The 17,179-nt window shown below is 46.2% G+C and overlaps 1 protein-coding gene across 4 annotated transcripts in view; it reads right to left on the bottom strand.

Annotated features, from left to right (window-relative positions):
* Window positions 1-17,179, bottom strand: part of LOC102967336 (heat shock transcription factor 2 binding protein) — a 92,944-nt gene that overhangs the window by 48,178 nt on the left and 27,587 nt on the right. For all 4 annotated transcript variants that reach the window (XM_042998859.1, XM_042998860.1, XM_042998861.1 and 1 more), the window contains exons 6-7: window positions 15,413-15,545; window positions 12,532-12,649 (exon numbers count right to left, since the gene is read on the bottom strand). In XM_042998859.1, the coding sequence (XP_042854793.1) occupies window positions 12,532-12,649; window positions 15,413-15,545 (251 nt within the window). The remainder of the gene's footprint in view (window positions 1-12,531; window positions 12,650-15,412; window positions 15,546-17,179) is intronic.

Below are 17,179 nucleotides of genomic sequence, written 5' to 3'. Positions count from 1 at the left end.
TTCCAGGCATAAGCATATTAACCTCAACAGATGCTGCCCACCTGCCTTCGTCTCCCTCCCACCAGCAGCGGACAGGTGTAAGCATTCTCAGGCCTCGCATCTCTCCACAGCTCTTAACTGTCAGACACTGATTTTTTTCAATGAGATAGAATGAAGTTATCTCATAATGGTAATAATTTGCATTATGATTGAAGCCAAGAATCTTTTTCCATATTTATGAAGCTTGCCAGTGTTTCCTTTGTGAACTGCCTGATGATCTCTTTTGCCCATATGTGTATTACATTATTTGCTTTTTCTTAATGAAAATGCCAAATATAGATTTTTTGTTTTTTTTAAAAAGTGTACATAGAATGATCAAACTGGGTAGGCTGAAACCCTTAAAATGCCTTTAAGAAAAATCAAGGTTATATTCAAACTACCACCTACCAATTGAAAACTTAGCATTTGACTAATTCACTGAGTGTTAAACATTTTGTGGCTGCAAGCTCTACCGCCTGAAAAATAAAATATAGTAGTTCCCAGGCCCCAAATGTTAGAAACATTTTAGAAGCTTTGTTGACCTTTGTTAATATCTGGAAATGCTGCCAACTCTAAGGAATTTGAACATAACCTAAGATTTTGTCCTCCAATGTATGTCCCTCTTCAAAATATTTAACCATTAACCACCATCCTAGAAATACGCTGTAATGTCCCTAATAATAACTTCCCAGGGCACCTGGGTGACTCAGTCGGTTGAGCGTCTCGACTTCGGCTCAGGTCATGATCTCTCGATTTGTGGGTTCGAGCCCCACGTCGGGCTCTGTGCTGACGGCTCAGAGCCTGGACACTGCTTCGGATTCTGTGTCTCCCTCTCTGTCCCTCCCCTGCTCATGTTCTGTCTCTGTCTCAAAAATAAAAATAAACACTAAACAAAATAATAACAATAGCTTTCCTACTACTTAGGATTAATAAAGTTTAGTAACAATTAAGAAAACGCAATCACGTTTGAAGATTTCTTTTCAACTGGAATTAAGCTGTTCCTTATGTGAAGGTTTCAGCTCACCCAAATGCTGGTTACACTCTGTACGACTTTAACAACAAACAGGTATAACCAGACCCTAGAGAGTGAATGTCTGCCTCCTTTGCTCATTTAGCATCATTTACTGAGTACCTTCTGTGTATCAGGCCTTGGGAATACAGAGCTGAAGCACGGTCTGTGGCACCCAGAAGTTTCCAGCAAAGGGAGGAGAGATGAGCAATGCATCCACTGAGTGCACTGTGGTGCCTGCAGAGTTCCCTCTCCAAGCTTAGAGTCCTAAGCGTAGTCCTAAAACACGGCCACTATGACATTTGGGGGAAATGCTTCTAGAACCATCTTTATAAAGTACAGTCTGGGTTCTCACCTTCCAAGTTCTCTCCTCTTTGGAAACTGGGATTCCAAGGGAAAACTCAGCCCAATGGTCCTTAGGATGGGGAATCATCACTCAAGGAGGCTCAGCTCTGCAAATGTAGCTATGACCACGCAAGACTGCATCCGTTCCAAAACATAATAATGCTAGTTTGGCCATAAAGTATGAACTGGTTTTCTGCAGAACTCACAAGCTGGTTCTGCACCAGAGGAAATCTCTGCACCTGGGAGACTGCAGGTACAAGACTTCTCACTGACTAAACCCTACTGATGATATCCGCGAAGCCGTCAAGTGGACCAACAAACAACTTCAAGTAGCAGGGCCAAATACATCCCCTACTGCAAAGGTGCTTCTGTAATCATCCCTCCATGTGCCTGGGCGAAAAACGCCTTTGCGGAGCTTCTGTGCTCTCCAGCCTTCCCGTAAACACTGTATGTTCCCCGGGCCCTCCCCGCCAGCTGGGGAGCCACCGTGAACCCGGGGCCTCCAGCAAACCCGTTCAGTGGCCCTAAGTAGCAGCTACGACAAGATGCTAAAAGGCCTCGCATGGTCTGTTTGATAGGATTGGTAAAACCACGATGCAAGGCAAGGACAATCAGTTACTGAGAAAGTTAAGTACAAAAGAAATAGAAGGTACTTAGAAAGGCCCAAGTTACTCTGATTCCTGGAATCCAGACCCCCCCACGTGAAACAAAGATTTTGTTGGTCCAGCTCTCGAGTGTCAAGAACGACAACACCCGTGTCACGCTACAAGCAGTGGGGAGGGACAAGACCCAACCAGGAGAGGCTCAGCGTCCACCACAGCAGGCTGAGTGCCAGCGCGGTGCACGTTGGCCTGTGCGGCCCCAAGGTCCGGGTACAAGCCGGACACGGCAGGGTGCGCCAGGTGCCGCGCGCCCGCCTGCGTGACCTGAAGCTGGAGGCGGAGGACGAGAGCTGGTGCCGGTGGCGACGGGGGCTGCTGACCCGGCCCGCACGGACTGCCAGGTGATAACGGAAGTGCCGGAGAAGAGGTGGACGGGAGCCCCTGCGGCTTGCCGGCGGCTGGTAGCGCTGACCTCCCCCGCCTTGGCTGACGGAGCCTGGTGGAGGGCCGGCCTGGGCTGAGAGGCTGAGAGGCTGCTGTGTGAGGACGTGACAAATACCCACAGGGAAGGCGGTCCTGGCTGGGGCAGCAGGAAGGCGATCCCCTCGGAGGCCCAGATGCCAAGGCTCACGAGATACACCACTATAGCAAACGGCAGTCCGGCCATCCTGCTGGAACAGAACAAAGCACCTCGAGAGGCCCAGCAGCCGCCGGTGCGTCTGGCTACCAGATATAGGAAGTTTCTAGATTTGGAGTTAAAAAAGGGTCTTCCCCCAAAACAAGCAGATAAGCCAGGACAAGTGAGAAATTACACAAGCTGGGAGGACAGGACGCTGAAAGAACTCACCAAGGCCAAGTCACAAGAATGTCTCACTTGTCACCCTGTGGGTGTGTGCCACCCAAGAGACCTACTGGGTCCCACAGTAGGATCAAGTCTATTACAAGGCCAGTGGCCCACGGGGCCCACAGGGACTTCAAGAGGAAGCAAAAGGAACGAGGCACCATGAGACACCACCCTTCATGTTATGTCAGGTAAACCCAAGGCCACCCAAACTCCAGCAGAGCTGACAAATGGGCCTGGATGAAGGTTGTCACAGCACAAATGGGAGCTAAAAGGCTGATAAGGGCCAGTAGAGAGGGAGGATTTGAAAATGCCGAAGCAAGAGATGACGACCAACTGAGCAAAATCCCAGAGGGCAGCTAATCAAAACCAGAGGCAGAAGGACCAGTCACCCAAAATCCCAGAAGGCCTCAGGTTCCTCTGACACACAGAGAAGAAAGAGAGTGGGTGGGCATAAATGAGGCAGCCGCCATAAGTAAGGTCACGCCCATCCCCCAATGCTCCCTGGGTAGCAGGAAGGAAAGCCACTTGTGGGAACACATCTGCAAGGGACCGAGGAACGGTGAAGTGGTCAAGGTCACAAAGAGTCTGAAGTCTGACCTGGCCACTCTGAAGACCAAAGCGGAGACTGGGGAGGACACAGACAGGGGCCCGGCAGGGGCTTCAGACCAGGAAAGGGTGAGATGGCATGGCTGCACTGGGAACCTTCTGGTCAAGCATCACTGAGCAGCCCTGGCGTAGGAAAGGAGAAGGCCCATGGCCGGTCCGAGGCTGGAGCATCAGGAAAAGGGGGGGTGGGGTGGGGGGGCCTGTGACTGCCAACAGGCAAGTAGAAACCCGGTGTGTTCCACAACGGGATCCCGGCGAGTGCGACAGAAGGCAAGCTGGCCAGGGAGGGTGACAGTCAGAAGGAGCAGGAGCTTAAGGGGCAATGAGGAGGGAGCAGGAGCAGAGAGGATATGTACCTGAGCGCCGCAGTGGGCTCTGCCATGTCAGAGGCTGAAATGCGTGGCGGCAAGACTGGGTTATTCACGGTGTAGAGCAGCAGCATCTCTGGAACCGGGAAAGGCAAGCAGCCTTGACATCAGAGCATTGAAAGCATCACCACAAACACGATCGAGACATTCAAGACCGAAGGGAAGGGCAGGCAGGGGGGTGGGGGGAGGGCAGGGGAGGAAAAAGCTGAGAAACACTCGTGAAGTTCACAGTCCAGAGGCCCAGGCTCACTGGAAGACTGAGCCCGGGTCACGGGACTACAGAATGTGTCCTCCCCGTGACATCTCACCACCATGTTACTAAAAGGCTGTTTACAGCACTTCCTTCTACCCAGGTCACCTGGATGGTTATCGAGAAAAAAAATCATAAGGCAAAAGGCAAAAAAAAAAAACAAACAAAAAACAACAAACCCATTTGCAGACAAAGCAAGCAACACAGCCAGACACGGCCGAGATGCCTGAGTCGTCAGACCAGGAATTCAGAACAACCATGACGAATACGCTAAGGGCTCTGATGGATAAAGCAGACCGCACGCAAGAGCAGACGGGCAAACGTAAGCAGAGAGATGGAAATCCTGAGGAAGAACCAGAAAGAAATTCTAGACACAAAACCACTGTGGCAGAAATAGAGGATGCCTTTCATGGGCTTCCTAGTGGGCTGGACATGGCTGGCAAAAGCATCTCTGAGCTGGACGACGCAGCCACAGAAAGCTGCAGAACTGAAAAGCAAAGGGAACAAAGACAAAACCCAAACAGAACACCCAAGGACTGTGGGACGATAAGGGAGGTGTAACCTCCGGGCGGCGGGAATCCGGGAGGAGAAGAGAGAGAGAAAGCTACAGAAACATGCTTGAAACAACGATGGCTGAGAATTCCCTACCCTGACATCAGACACCAGACCCCAGATCTGGGAGGCTCCGAGGACACCAAGCAGGGTAAGTGCAAAAATCATGTGCCCCTGGGCACAGCACTGCCAAACTGCAGAGAATCAAAGAGGAAGAAAAAGTCCTGAAAGGAGCCAGAGAAAAGAACACCTCACCTACAGGACCAGAGATGAGATCCCATCAGCTTCTCTACAGAAGCCACACAAGCACAGAGAGAGGACAGTGAAATTTTTAAAGGGTTGAGAAGGGAAAAAACAAAACAAAACAACAACAAAAAAAAAAACCCAGAATTCTGCATCCAGTGAAAGTATCCTTAGAAAATGAAACAGAAACAAAGACTTTCTTAGACAAACAAAAATTATAATTTGTTGCCAGTAGACCTGCCTTGCAAGAAATGTTAAAATCTCCTTAAAGGAACATAAGTCACTGAAGGAAAAGTTACAAGTTGTATTTCTCTTTTCCTTACTTGATCTAACAGCAGTTCGTTCAAAGTAACAGCAAGGAGGGTAGTCGTGATCATGACTGATGAGTATGTGAAATGAACCACGGCACTGTGCGAGGCACGGGAGGGAGGAGCGGGATGGTCGTGTTACCATAAGGGGCCCCTGTACCTGGGAGCAGGCAGCGTTATCCGAAAGGGGATCAGGATTACCTGTAAATGTATCGCAAGCTGCAGGGCGACCGCCGAAAAAGGTAAAAGAGAAGTAACCTGAGATGCTAAGAAAGGAGAGGAAATGGAACCATATCACCTGCTCAGTTAAAACCATGAAAGGCAGAAAGAGAGTGGAGGACAAAAACAGGACAAAGACCAAGGGCGACAGAGAAACAAGGATGGCAGGCAGTCACCCAACTCCACCCGTTACCTCTGTGAATGTCCGGGGTCCAAGTGCACCAACAGAAAGACAGAGTTCGTCAGAGTGGATCAAAAGACACAGCTCCACCATCGGTAGTCTACAAGAAATCTACTTTAAATATAAAAATAAATATAGATTAAAAATAAATGGATGGAGGAAAATATACCATGTTAACACTAATCAAAAGAAAGCAGGAGCAGCTCAATTAATTTCAGAAAAAGCAGACTTCAAAGCAAGGAAAATTATCAGTGATAAAAAAGGGTATTGCACAGGGGCACCTGGGTGGCTCGGTCAATTGAGCGTCCAACTCTGGATTTCAGCTCAAGCCATGACCTCAAAGTTCGTAAGATTGAGCCCCGCATCAGGTTCTGCACTGACAGTGTGGAGCCTGTTTGAGATTCTCGTTCTCCCCCTCTCTCTCTGCCCCTCCCCTGCTTATGCCCTGCCTCTCAAAACTAAATAAATAAACTTAAAAAAAAGAAGGGTATTACATAACAATAAAGGGGTCAATTCTCCAAAGAGACATAACAATTGTTAACATATATGCACCTAACAACAGAGTGTCAAACTAAGTGAGGCAAAAGATGATAGAACTACAAAGAGAAAAAGATGAATCCACCTTACAGCTGGAGACTTTGACATCACTGCAACCACAATGGAATGCAACTAGAAATTAGTAACAGAAAAATAACTGGAAAATCCCTAAATACTTGGAGATTAAAGAACACACTTCTAAATAACACGAATTAAAGAAGTCTCAAGAAAAATTTAAAAATATTTTGGGGCACCTGGGTGGCTCAGTCGGCTAAGCGTCTGACTTCAGCTAGACTTCATGATTTCATGCTCTGTGGGTTTGAGCCCTGCCTCGGGCTCAGTGCTGACTGCTCAGAGCGTGGAGCCTGCTTCAGATTCTGTGTGTCTCTATCTCTCTGCCCCTCCCCTGCTCATGCTTTCTCTCTGTCTCTCTCTCTCAAAAATAAACATTAAAGGGGCATCTGGGTGACTCAGTCAGTTAAGCGTCCGACTTCGGCTCAGGTCATGATCTCACAGTTTGTGGGTTTGGGCCCCGCGTTGGGCTCTGTGCTGGCAGCTCAGAGCCTGGAGCCTGCTTCCGATTCTGTGTCTCCCTCTCTCTCTGCCCCTCTCCCCCCATGCTCTCGCTCTCTCTCTCTGTTTCAAAAAACAAAAAATAAAGATTAAAAAAGAAAAAGATTATCAATGAAACTTAATATAGGAAACCAGCAGAGAAAAATCAATAAAACCAAAACTGTTTCTTTGAAAAGAACAATAAAATTGACAGAGAATACATATTACTAATATCAGAAATAAAAAGAAACATTACTACAGATCCCATGGAAATTGAAAGGATAATAACCTAATACTATGAACAACTCTATGCCCACAAATTTGATAACCTAGATAATATGAATCAATTCCTTACAAGACACAATCTGCCAAAACTCATACAAGAAGAAACAGATGATCTGTATAGGCCCTTATCTATTAAGAAATTGAGAAAATAATAACTTTCCAAAACAGAAAGCACCAGGCCCAGATGGGTTCACTGGTCAATTCTACCAAATGTTTAAGAAATTATACCAATTCTCTACAATCTCTTTCAGAGGAGAGAAGCAGAGAGAATATTTCCTAACTCATTCTTTGAGAACAGCATTACCCAAACACCAAAACCAGACAAAGACATTGTAAGAAAACTACAGACCAATACCTCTCATGAACATAGATGGAAAAACCCTCAACAAAATATTAGCAAACTGAAATAAAAAAAAGTATAAATAGAATTTACACCACGACCAAGTGAGATTTAACCTAGGTATCCAAGGCTGGTTCAATATTCAAAAATCAATTACTATAACCCATCATATCAAGAGACTAAAAAAAAAAAAAAATCACAAAATCATACCAATAGATGCAGAACAAGCATTTGACAAAATCCAACATCCATCCATGAAAAAAGTCTCTCGGTAAACTAGGAATAGTTTATTTGACAAACTTGATAAACAGTATTTACAAAAAACCTATAGCTAACATACTTAATGGTAAGAAACTCAAATGTTTTCCACTAAGATCAGGTACAAGGTCAGGATGTCCCCTCTCACCACTCTTTTTCAACATCATGCTGCAAGTCCCTATTAATGCAGGAAGTTAAGAAAATATAGTAAAAGATATACAGATTGGGAAGAAAGAAATAAAACTGTCTTTGTTCACAGGTAACATAATCATCTATGTAGAAAATCTGGAAGAATCAACCAAAAAAGCCTCCCAGAACTAATAAGATTATAGCAAGGTTTTGGATACCAGGTTGACATACAAAAGTCAGCTGCTTTCCTATATACCAACAATGTACAAGTAGAATTTGAAATAAAAAATGCAATATCATTCACATTTAGCACCCCCTACAAATTACTCAGGTATATATCTAACAAGATATATACAAGATACATATGTAGAAAATGACAAAACTCTGATGAATTAAATCAAAGAACTAAATAAATGGAGGAAAGAAAGAAAAGAGAGAGAAGGAGAAGAAGGAAGGAAGGAAGACATATAGACAGAGATATTCCATGTTCATGGATAGGAAGATTCAATGTGAAGATGTCAGTTCTTCCCAACTTGATCTTTAGATTCACCACAATCCCAATCAAAATTCCAGCAGGTTGTTTTGTGGGTATCACTAAACTGACTCTAAGTTTATATAGAGTGGCAAAAGACCCAGAATAGCCTACATAATACTGAATAACAACAAAGTGGTAGGACTAACATCACCTGACTTCAGGACTCACTACAAAGCTACAGTGATCAAGATGACGTGATACTGGAAAAAGAACAGACAAATAGATCAATGGAACAGAATAAAGAGCTCAGTAATAGATCCACACAAACATAGTTAACTGATCTTCAACAAAGGAGCAAAGGCAACACAATGGAGCAAAGACAGTCTCTTCAACAAGTGGTACTAGAACAAGTGGACATCCACACGCAAAAAAATAAATCTAGACATGGACATTACACCCTTCCCAAAAATTACCTCAAAGTGAATCACAGGCCTAATTGTAAAATAAAATACTATACGGCTCCCAGGGTGTAACACAGGAGAACACCTATGACCCATACATGGTGATGCCTTATGTAGACACAACACCAGAGGTCCAGTAAAACAAATACTTGATGAGCTAGACTGCATTAAAATTAAGAGCTTCTGCTCTGTGAAAGACCATGTCAAGAGATTAAGAAGACAAGCCACAGACTGAGAGAAAATACTTGCAAATGACACAGCTGATAGAAGAATATTATCCAAAATATACAAAGAACTCTCAAAAAACTCAAAGCCATGAAAAGATATGAAAGAACCTTAAAAGATTATTACTAAGTAAAAGAAGCCAGTCTGAGAAGGCTTTCAACTGTATGACACTGTGGAAAAGGCAAAACCATGGAGACAATACATAGATCAAGAACTGTCAGGGGCTGGGGCAGGTAAGAAATGAACAGGTAGAACACAGAAGATTTCTAAGGCAGTGAAAATACTCTGTATACTGTTAATGAACATATGCCATAATACATTAGCCCCAATCCACGGAATGTGCAACACTAAGAGTAAACTTAGGTAAATTATGGTCTTTGGGTGACTATGTTGTGTCAGTGCAGGTTCATTGCTGGCAAAAAAAAAAAACAAAACAAAAACAAAAACAAAAACAAAACATTCTCGTGAATGATACTGATAGTGGAAAAGGCTATGTATGTGTTGGGACACAGTATATGGAAAATCTCTGTATTTTCCAGTAAATTTTGCTGTGAAACTAAAACTGCTCTAAAAGATTTAAATCTTTTAAAAAAAATCCCCTTCTCTGGGTCTAAGGCACCCAAGCTGCTGAAAATGAGTAGCCTTTAGCCACAGAAGCAGAAAGGAAAGCAAACTTTCCAGGATAGAGGCAAGTTACAGTCAAGACAAGGAGAGGCCAAAAAGAAAAGTTTACTTACAGTACAAAAAAGGTCCTGGTTCCAGAGGACTCAAGGTCACGAGTTAGCAGTGAAGAAAAGCATGAACAAATGGCACGCAAATCAGAAGACAGCCAAAAATGATAACGTGAGGAGACCCACAAGAGGCTGGTGCAGGCTGAGATCCCAAGCAGGTCTGAGGCGAACAGTCTATCCACTTTTGCTCCAGGCTTTGCTCTCTGTCAGGTGAAAAACTGCCAAGCAGTCAAGCAAACGTCTCTGAACACAAGTCTGCCCATCTCCCAGTGCAGGACAGGGGCTGCCTAACATGCAAAGGCCCAGAGCTTCACGTACTGGAACCAGAGAGACTAGAAGACACACAGACCCTGTACAAAGCCTTGCCTCGGAAGTGCAGGAGGGGGCTAACTGGCCCCCAAACACTGACCTTGTACAGACCACAGAGGCACGAGAGACAATGGTGTAGTATCCAGAACACAAAAAAACAGCAAGTCATTATGAAAAATACAACCCAACAGAAAACAGGCAAGAGACATGAACAGGTAATTCCCAGGAAAAACAATGTTACGAAAAAGTGAAAAGAGTTTCAACCTTACCAGTAATATACACCTAAAGACAGGCAGACGGATGTAGATAATACAAATATCCATTATTAGAAAATAATAAACAGTGAAGTGCTGAGGAAGGTGTGGGAGACACAGAACTCTGATGCCCTGTGGGTGGAAGTGTGTACTTTGGTGACCCATCTGGCAGCGTCTTATCAAACTAAAAATGTGCATGTCTTACTTCTCAAACTTTGCATTTTTGGGAAAACTCCTAGAGAAAGAAAGCCTCACACAGGTTAGCAAGGAGATATTTGCCAAAGATGTTCACTACACTATTACATTTGCAGAGTAAAACCTGAAAATAACCTAATGTCCATCAATCTGGGATAAGATAATCCAAATGTTACATCTTTTTGGTGCAAGATATTTCAAAGGAATTAACTACGGGCACAGACAACTCGCAAAAATATACACAAAACTATACAAGTTATATGTTATGTTGTGTTATATGTATCACTCGCGGACATGTATTTGTTAGTATAAAATACTGGAGCAGACTCAAGAATCTGGTTCCAGATAAGATGGGGGTGAACATGCCCCACCCTCTTGGTTCCACTGAATGCAGCTATGAATTCTGAACAGAATACACGGAGCAGCGATGTGAAGCCCCTGAAAAGGAAACAGCAGCAGACAGACCGGGCACAAGTCCAGAGTTAGAAGAACCACCAAACACGCAGCGAGTTCACCACTCGGCCCCCAAGCCCAGGCGTGGCAGTGACTCGCGTAAGAACGCGCACCGGAAGACCTCTTGTCGGGCTCGAGCAGTAGGAAGGGGCTCTGCCGGCAGCGGGGCCCCCAAATAACTCCCACTGTGTGGGCAGGAAATCTTCCTCACCGCCGGAAGGAACCGTGACCCTCGGAACCCCTGCTGCCGGGCACAGCTGCAGAAGCACAGGACGCAGCGGGGCACGCGGAACGCCGGCACTCCAGGCGAAGGGCTGGAAGGGGAGCCCTGGGTACCCAACAAGTACCAAGCACACCGCGGAGAGTTCAAGAGCTCAGGCGAGCGACCCCGCAAGGTGGTTCGTAAGCCCCGGCCTCACGCCAAGCTAGGCATGTGTGAATCTAATCAGAAAGAGCATACCCCAGCCTGAGAACTAAATTGCCAGCGATCCCCAGGGTTTTAGGCTGACGCGGGTGGTACACGGGAGGGGCAGACCCAGCTGTCCTGCGAAGGCCTTCTGAAACTGCAAAGGGCGCTGAAAACACAATACAGAGGAGGCAGGTGAGAACCTGTCCCTTGGACCCAACCAGGCTGTCTGCTCCAACAAAAGCATCCACGTTTTCCACAGTTTAAAAAAGACCAAGGGTCTCAAAATACAATATTCAAATATCCACAGTACAACCCAAAATTACTCAGCACACAAAAAAACAGGAAAAATCCCAACTCACATGGGAAAAGATAACCAAGAGACACCACGCCAAGATGACAGAGACAACGAAATGTTCCAAGGAGGAAAGCCACCGCTCAGAATGAACAGTGTAGGAGGCAGAATCCTAAAATGGCCCAAGACCTCCTGCCCTGACCCCCAGGCTGAACACATAACACCCCGGTCACGTTCAGTTACACGGCGGAGAGTCTCGGCACACCTACCTGAGGTTACTAATCGGGTGCCTCTGGCTTATCAAAAGGGAGTTTATCCAGTTATGCCTAAGCTACACCCCCGAGCCCATCCACGTACAGCATCTTCTCTGGCTGGCAGCGGAAGAGGAAGTCTGAGAGCTTCCAGGTTAAGGACTCAGTGAGCCACTGGACCCTGAAGACGGGTGCCTCACAGGATCAGAAACTCCGTCAGCCCAGGAAGCTGAGACAGCCCCACAGGCCAGTCAGTGAGGAAACGAGGACCTGAGTCCTATAAGTGCAGGGAGCTGGATTCGCCAGCATCCTGAACGTGCCCCAGGTGGGCCCTCTGGAGCCTCCGGAAAAGAGCCCGGCCTGGACAACACCTCGGCTTTGGCCATGTGAGGCCCCGCTCAGAGAGCCCAGGTGAGCTCTCTCGGACTCCTGACCCGCAGGACTGTGAAGCAGGTGCTGTTTGAGCCACGAAGTTTATTACCCAGTAGAAAACAAAGGCAGATTTTGGCACCTGGAGGTAGGACACTGCTGTAACAATCTCCTATTTAAGTTCACTTTGAGGTAATTAAGATGACCTTAAAGTGTCACATGATAGCATTTGGGACTCACCGATTGCTCTAAGGTGAGAACGAGAACACTCCTTTTGTTTATTATTTTTCTAAAATAGTACTGAACAAAGAGTGCATCCCTTAATTCTCCGGGCGACGTGTTTCTTCTATTTTTTTAGAATTATTGCCAAAGTAACTGTGTTTGCTTGAAAAAGAAGCCCCATCGGCAAATTCTAACTAACAGGTAAATAAACATGAGCTTTTTAACATCATCCACCATACACTTTGAGTTTCGTGCACTGTCCTGGCTTCAAGTCTCCCAGAAGCTGCAGAAAGGTGTCCAACAGCACCCGACTTGAATTAACCAAGAATTCTCGACCACATGCTATGGCAGCAACATCTGCAACAGAAAGATAAAAAAAAAAGCATCAAAATCGCTGTTACTTCAGAGTCCGGAAAAGTCTGCCCAAGATGGGATGCAGAGACCAGAGAGCACACAGGGAAGCCCTGGGACCACCTGCAGAGAGAAAGAGAAAGACACCGGGTGAGCCCCCAGCTGTCCCAGCCTCCGGAGGCAAGCGGAGCCGCCTCAGCTGAGGCCCCGCACAGCGCAGAGTGGCACCTCACCCTCCAGGCCCGAAGCAAGAGAAGCGACTGTCCTTGTTTGAAGACCTGAAGTTTCAGGTGCTTTGGTACAAGCGATGGAGAACAGGACATCGCTAAGGTACCAGTGAAGAAAAAGCTACAGAGCAGAAAACACACCTCGGTGGGCAACAGCACCCAACGAAACACAGCAAATTCACTGGTAAATAAAGTCCCAGACCACGTGTCCGATATCGTGAGAGCAAACGCCGAGCCTGTACTTCACTGACTTACCAGTAACTACAGAGCAAACTACAAGGTAAATAAACGTGAGTAAATGCCTACAAATAGCTCCAGGATTAGTCCATCTGTCCGGGAACGCTCGGGAGTCAGCTCTAAGACTACACCACAAAGGGTTGCTCTATTGTAGTTTTTGCAGAAAACTGCTAAAATGTACCCATTTTTTTCTCAGTTTATTTTCCTTTAAAATTATTTGTAGAGGGGCAGGGCAGGCGGATAGGTGGCTCAGTCGGGTAAGCGTCCGACTTCGGCTCAGGTCACGATCTCACACTTTGTGAGTTCAGGCCCCGTGTGGGGCTCTGTGCTGGCAGCTCAGAGCCTGGAGCCTGCTTCAGATTGTGTCTCCCTCTCTCTGTGCCCCTCCCCAGCTCACACTCCGTCTCTCTCTCTCTCTCTCTCTCTCTTACTCAAAATAAATAAACATTAACAACATTTTTTAGATATTTATAGATATTTCTGTTACCATAATAATCATATAATTTTAATAATAAAAAATAATCTTTAAATATATATATTTTAAAGTTTTTTTTTTACATTATTTTATTTTTTAGAGACAGAGAGAGACAGAGCACAAGTGGGGGAGGGGCAGAGAGAGAGGGAGACACAGAATCTGAAACAGGCTCCAGGCTCTGAGCTGTCATCACAGAGCCCGACATGGGGCTCGAACTCACAAACCATAAGTCATGACCTGAGCTGAAGTCGGATGCTCAACCGACTGAACCACCCAGGCGTCCCAATATATATAAACATTTAAAAGTTTATTTATTTTGAGAGAGAGAGCAGAGGAGGGGCAGAGAGGAGAGAGAGAATCCTAAGCAGGCTCCATGCTGTCAGCACAGAGCCTGACGTGGGGCTTGAACCCATGAACCGAGAGTTTGTGACCTGAGCTAAAATCAAGTGTTGGAAGCTTAACCGACTGAGCCACCCAGGTGCCCCTCTCATTGTGGTTTTGATTTGCACTTCCCTGATGGCTAATGATGTTGAACATCCCTTCATGTGTTTATTGGCCATTTGTATGTTTACTTTGGAGAAATGTTTATTCAAGACTTTTGCCCATTTTGAACTGATTTATCTTTTATTACTATCTTTGAAGCTTTCGACCAACGTGTAAGCGAAGTAGAAGGCACGCTTTCTCTTTGTGAGTTCCCAGGTAAGCAACTCCAGGCAAGAAAAAACAAAGCCAAGTTGAGCAACAGGCTGCTTTACCTGCTGGCCAACTGCCCCACCCCACACACTAAGCAGTAATTCAGGCGGTTCAGATTCACAACCCAACAGAATGACAAATCATATTCATCACAGACCTTTGGGTCCCCTGAAAACAGCAGAGAACCCAATCAAGTCGGCAAACGCCTTTGGTTTAAAAAGAGACTTTAAAACAACTTTAAAAGAGCAACGCAAGCCCCCTCCACCCCAAGGTGCGATGTTGGAAGCACGCAGTGCCGTCCTGGAGAAGGGCTGGGCTGGGTCAGGACCACCCCAGACACCACCCGAGTCTCAATATCCACCTCAAAGAAGTATCACCGATTTGGCAGGAATCACGAAGAGCATGTCTACACGGGATCTGCCTCCTTAGGACTTCAGTAGATGAAGGATGATGCCATGAGGAAAATAAGACTTCCTCTCTCTTTAATAGCAGAGAATTACCCTAAGAGTGGCATAGGATACAGCAGAGAGGACAGAGCAACGTAACAGAGAAGATTGTAAAGAACAAAACAGTCATGGCAACACATCTCTTTCACTGACTTCAGAACTGTGACACTCACCAGTATATATCACTTCCCGCTGTACTGAGATATGACTTATTACATTATTTAGTCATTTGGCTTTATCCCTTATAGTTTTATCATGTATTTGTATCATAAGAATAACTATAATCTTTGGGAAACAACTTAGGTTTCGTACCAAAACAACAGCAAGAGCCTCACTTACGCTTAGCTTAAGGCTTCTACTTTAGCTGGACATTAGCAAAATCACCAGATCTCCAAATAACAAGTAGCTAAACTTAAAAGTTTTGTTTTGACTTCTTTCCATGCGCAGAACTGAACGGAACACACAGACTCATCTTGTTTCCTGGATCCGTCACCTTCCTCACCGGTGGGTGCTTATCAGAATCACCTGGGTACTGGTACTGGCCCGGCCCCACTGAATCAGACCCTCCAGGGTCAGGACCACAGGGCATCTAGAAAGTTCCTGGAGATGCTCCTGCACACACACCCCTGGCTGTAATCACCACTCCAGGCACACCTCTGACAGTTCACTGCATCTAAAAAGAATTACTTACTTGTTACGATCCCAGCCAAAGCAAACACAAACTGATTTTCATCAGAATCGAGCTCCTTGACATCCCCGTCCAGTGACTTCACAAAACTCTCCATTGTTTGACCAGTGATGCTGAAAAACTTCAAAGCTTTATCCTGAAAGTTTGGAAATGAAAAGTATCACACTTTTGCACCAATGCCAGTACAAAACACAAGAGTGCAAGGGCGCAGAAGAAAAGCTTGTTTTAATTATCGGAAGCAGTGGTTAGAAGTCTGCTCCTTCATGACAAGTTCCCACTGAAAAGACCAGAAACAGGACGTTTGGAAAACTGTAGAAAAATTACCCTCGCAGACAGAAAGTAAAACAAAATCCATGTGAGGGAAGAGCTCAAATTTGTGCAGCAGTGGAAGCATCAGAGTGGGCTCACCCAGCACGCACCAGGAAGAGCTAGAAAAATACAGTGTTTGTTCTAGGCATGAAACCATAGGCTGCAACCTTTGGAGAATGGATTTTCAAATACAATCGCAACAGAAACTTCAACTTGTCAAGAGATGAAGGCAGTGAGCAGGCTTGTCTGGCAGTTTAATGAATCTGCGTTACTTGGCAAAAGTATCTCCCAGTTTGCAGAACCTCTGAAGCATTTCCTGGGGGGGGGGGGGCTGGGGCTCTAAGGAATAGCTGAGAAGCCAACGTGCTTGCAGATGGCGCGAGGCTGCTTCGTGGACTGATACAAGTGTTCTCAGACTGGGCTGTGCTGATGATCACACAACTCTGGAAATGAGCTAAAACCACTGAATTGTACACTCACAAATGGGTGAATTATATGGTACGTAAGCTACACCTCAATAAATGTGAAAATACAGGGGCGCCTGGGTGGCGCAGTCGGTTAAGCGTCCGACTTCAGCCAGGTCACGATCTCGCGGTCCGTGAGTTTGAGCCCCGCGTCGGGGCCTGGAGCCTGTTTCTGATTCTGTGTCTCCCTCTCTCTCTGCCCCTCCCCCGTTCATGCTCTGTCTCTCTCTGTCCCAAAAATAAATAAAAAACGTTGAAAAAAAAATTTTTTTAAATAAATAAATAAATAAATAAATGTGAAAATACAACCAACCTCTCCACCTAAAGTCACACGTGTTTACTTCTCTAAGTCATAAGTAATTCATTGCAGGTCTCCCACCAGACATCCCTGACTTGTACTTCCGTTCACGACCACACCACTCTCCTCGAGGGCAGCCACAGCCTCCTTGGTCCCTCTGGTCCTCTGGCACCACGCCTGCCTCAGGCACCGAACCCCCCCCCCCCTTCTCCCCCCCCCCCCCCCCCCCCCCCCCCGCCAACCCTGGCCCCTTCCCCATACCAGGTGCTGCCCAAGCCACCACAGGGCCCTCTGGGCTGGTATTCCTGGCCCACCTCCACGCCCACAGCCCGCCTCCCATCTACCCTCGCTCACGGTCAGGATAGTCTTCCCAGAGTCTCCTGCCCCACCACTCTTTTACTCAAAACCCTCAGGGAATCCAGTCTTACCACCCACCAGATAAAATCTATGACCTGGCATTTGAGGGCTTCCAAAATCTCACCCTACTTCTGGGGCATCATCTCACCACGACTTTACCACGCTGCCCCTCCACTGTGTGTCAACTGACCCACACACAGGCCCTAAAACAAATCTCAGACTTCTCACCCCAGGCTTCTGATTAGGCTATTTCTCTCTCCTCCTGAGATACCCTCCCCATTTTCTGCCACTGCCACCTATGCAAGTTAATCAAAGCCCACTTCAAATCTCTTTTCCTCTGGG

This window comes from Panthera tigris, chromosome C2 (genome assembly GCF_018350195.1).
Source record: "Panthera tigris isolate Pti1 chromosome C2, P.tigris_Pti1_mat1.1, whole genome shotgun sequence".
NCBI classification, from domain to species: domain Eukaryota; kingdom Metazoa; phylum Chordata; class Mammalia; order Carnivora; family Felidae; genus Panthera; species Panthera tigris.
Note: the sequence above shows the minus strand (reverse complement) of the source record. Positions and strands in the feature narration are given on the sequence as shown.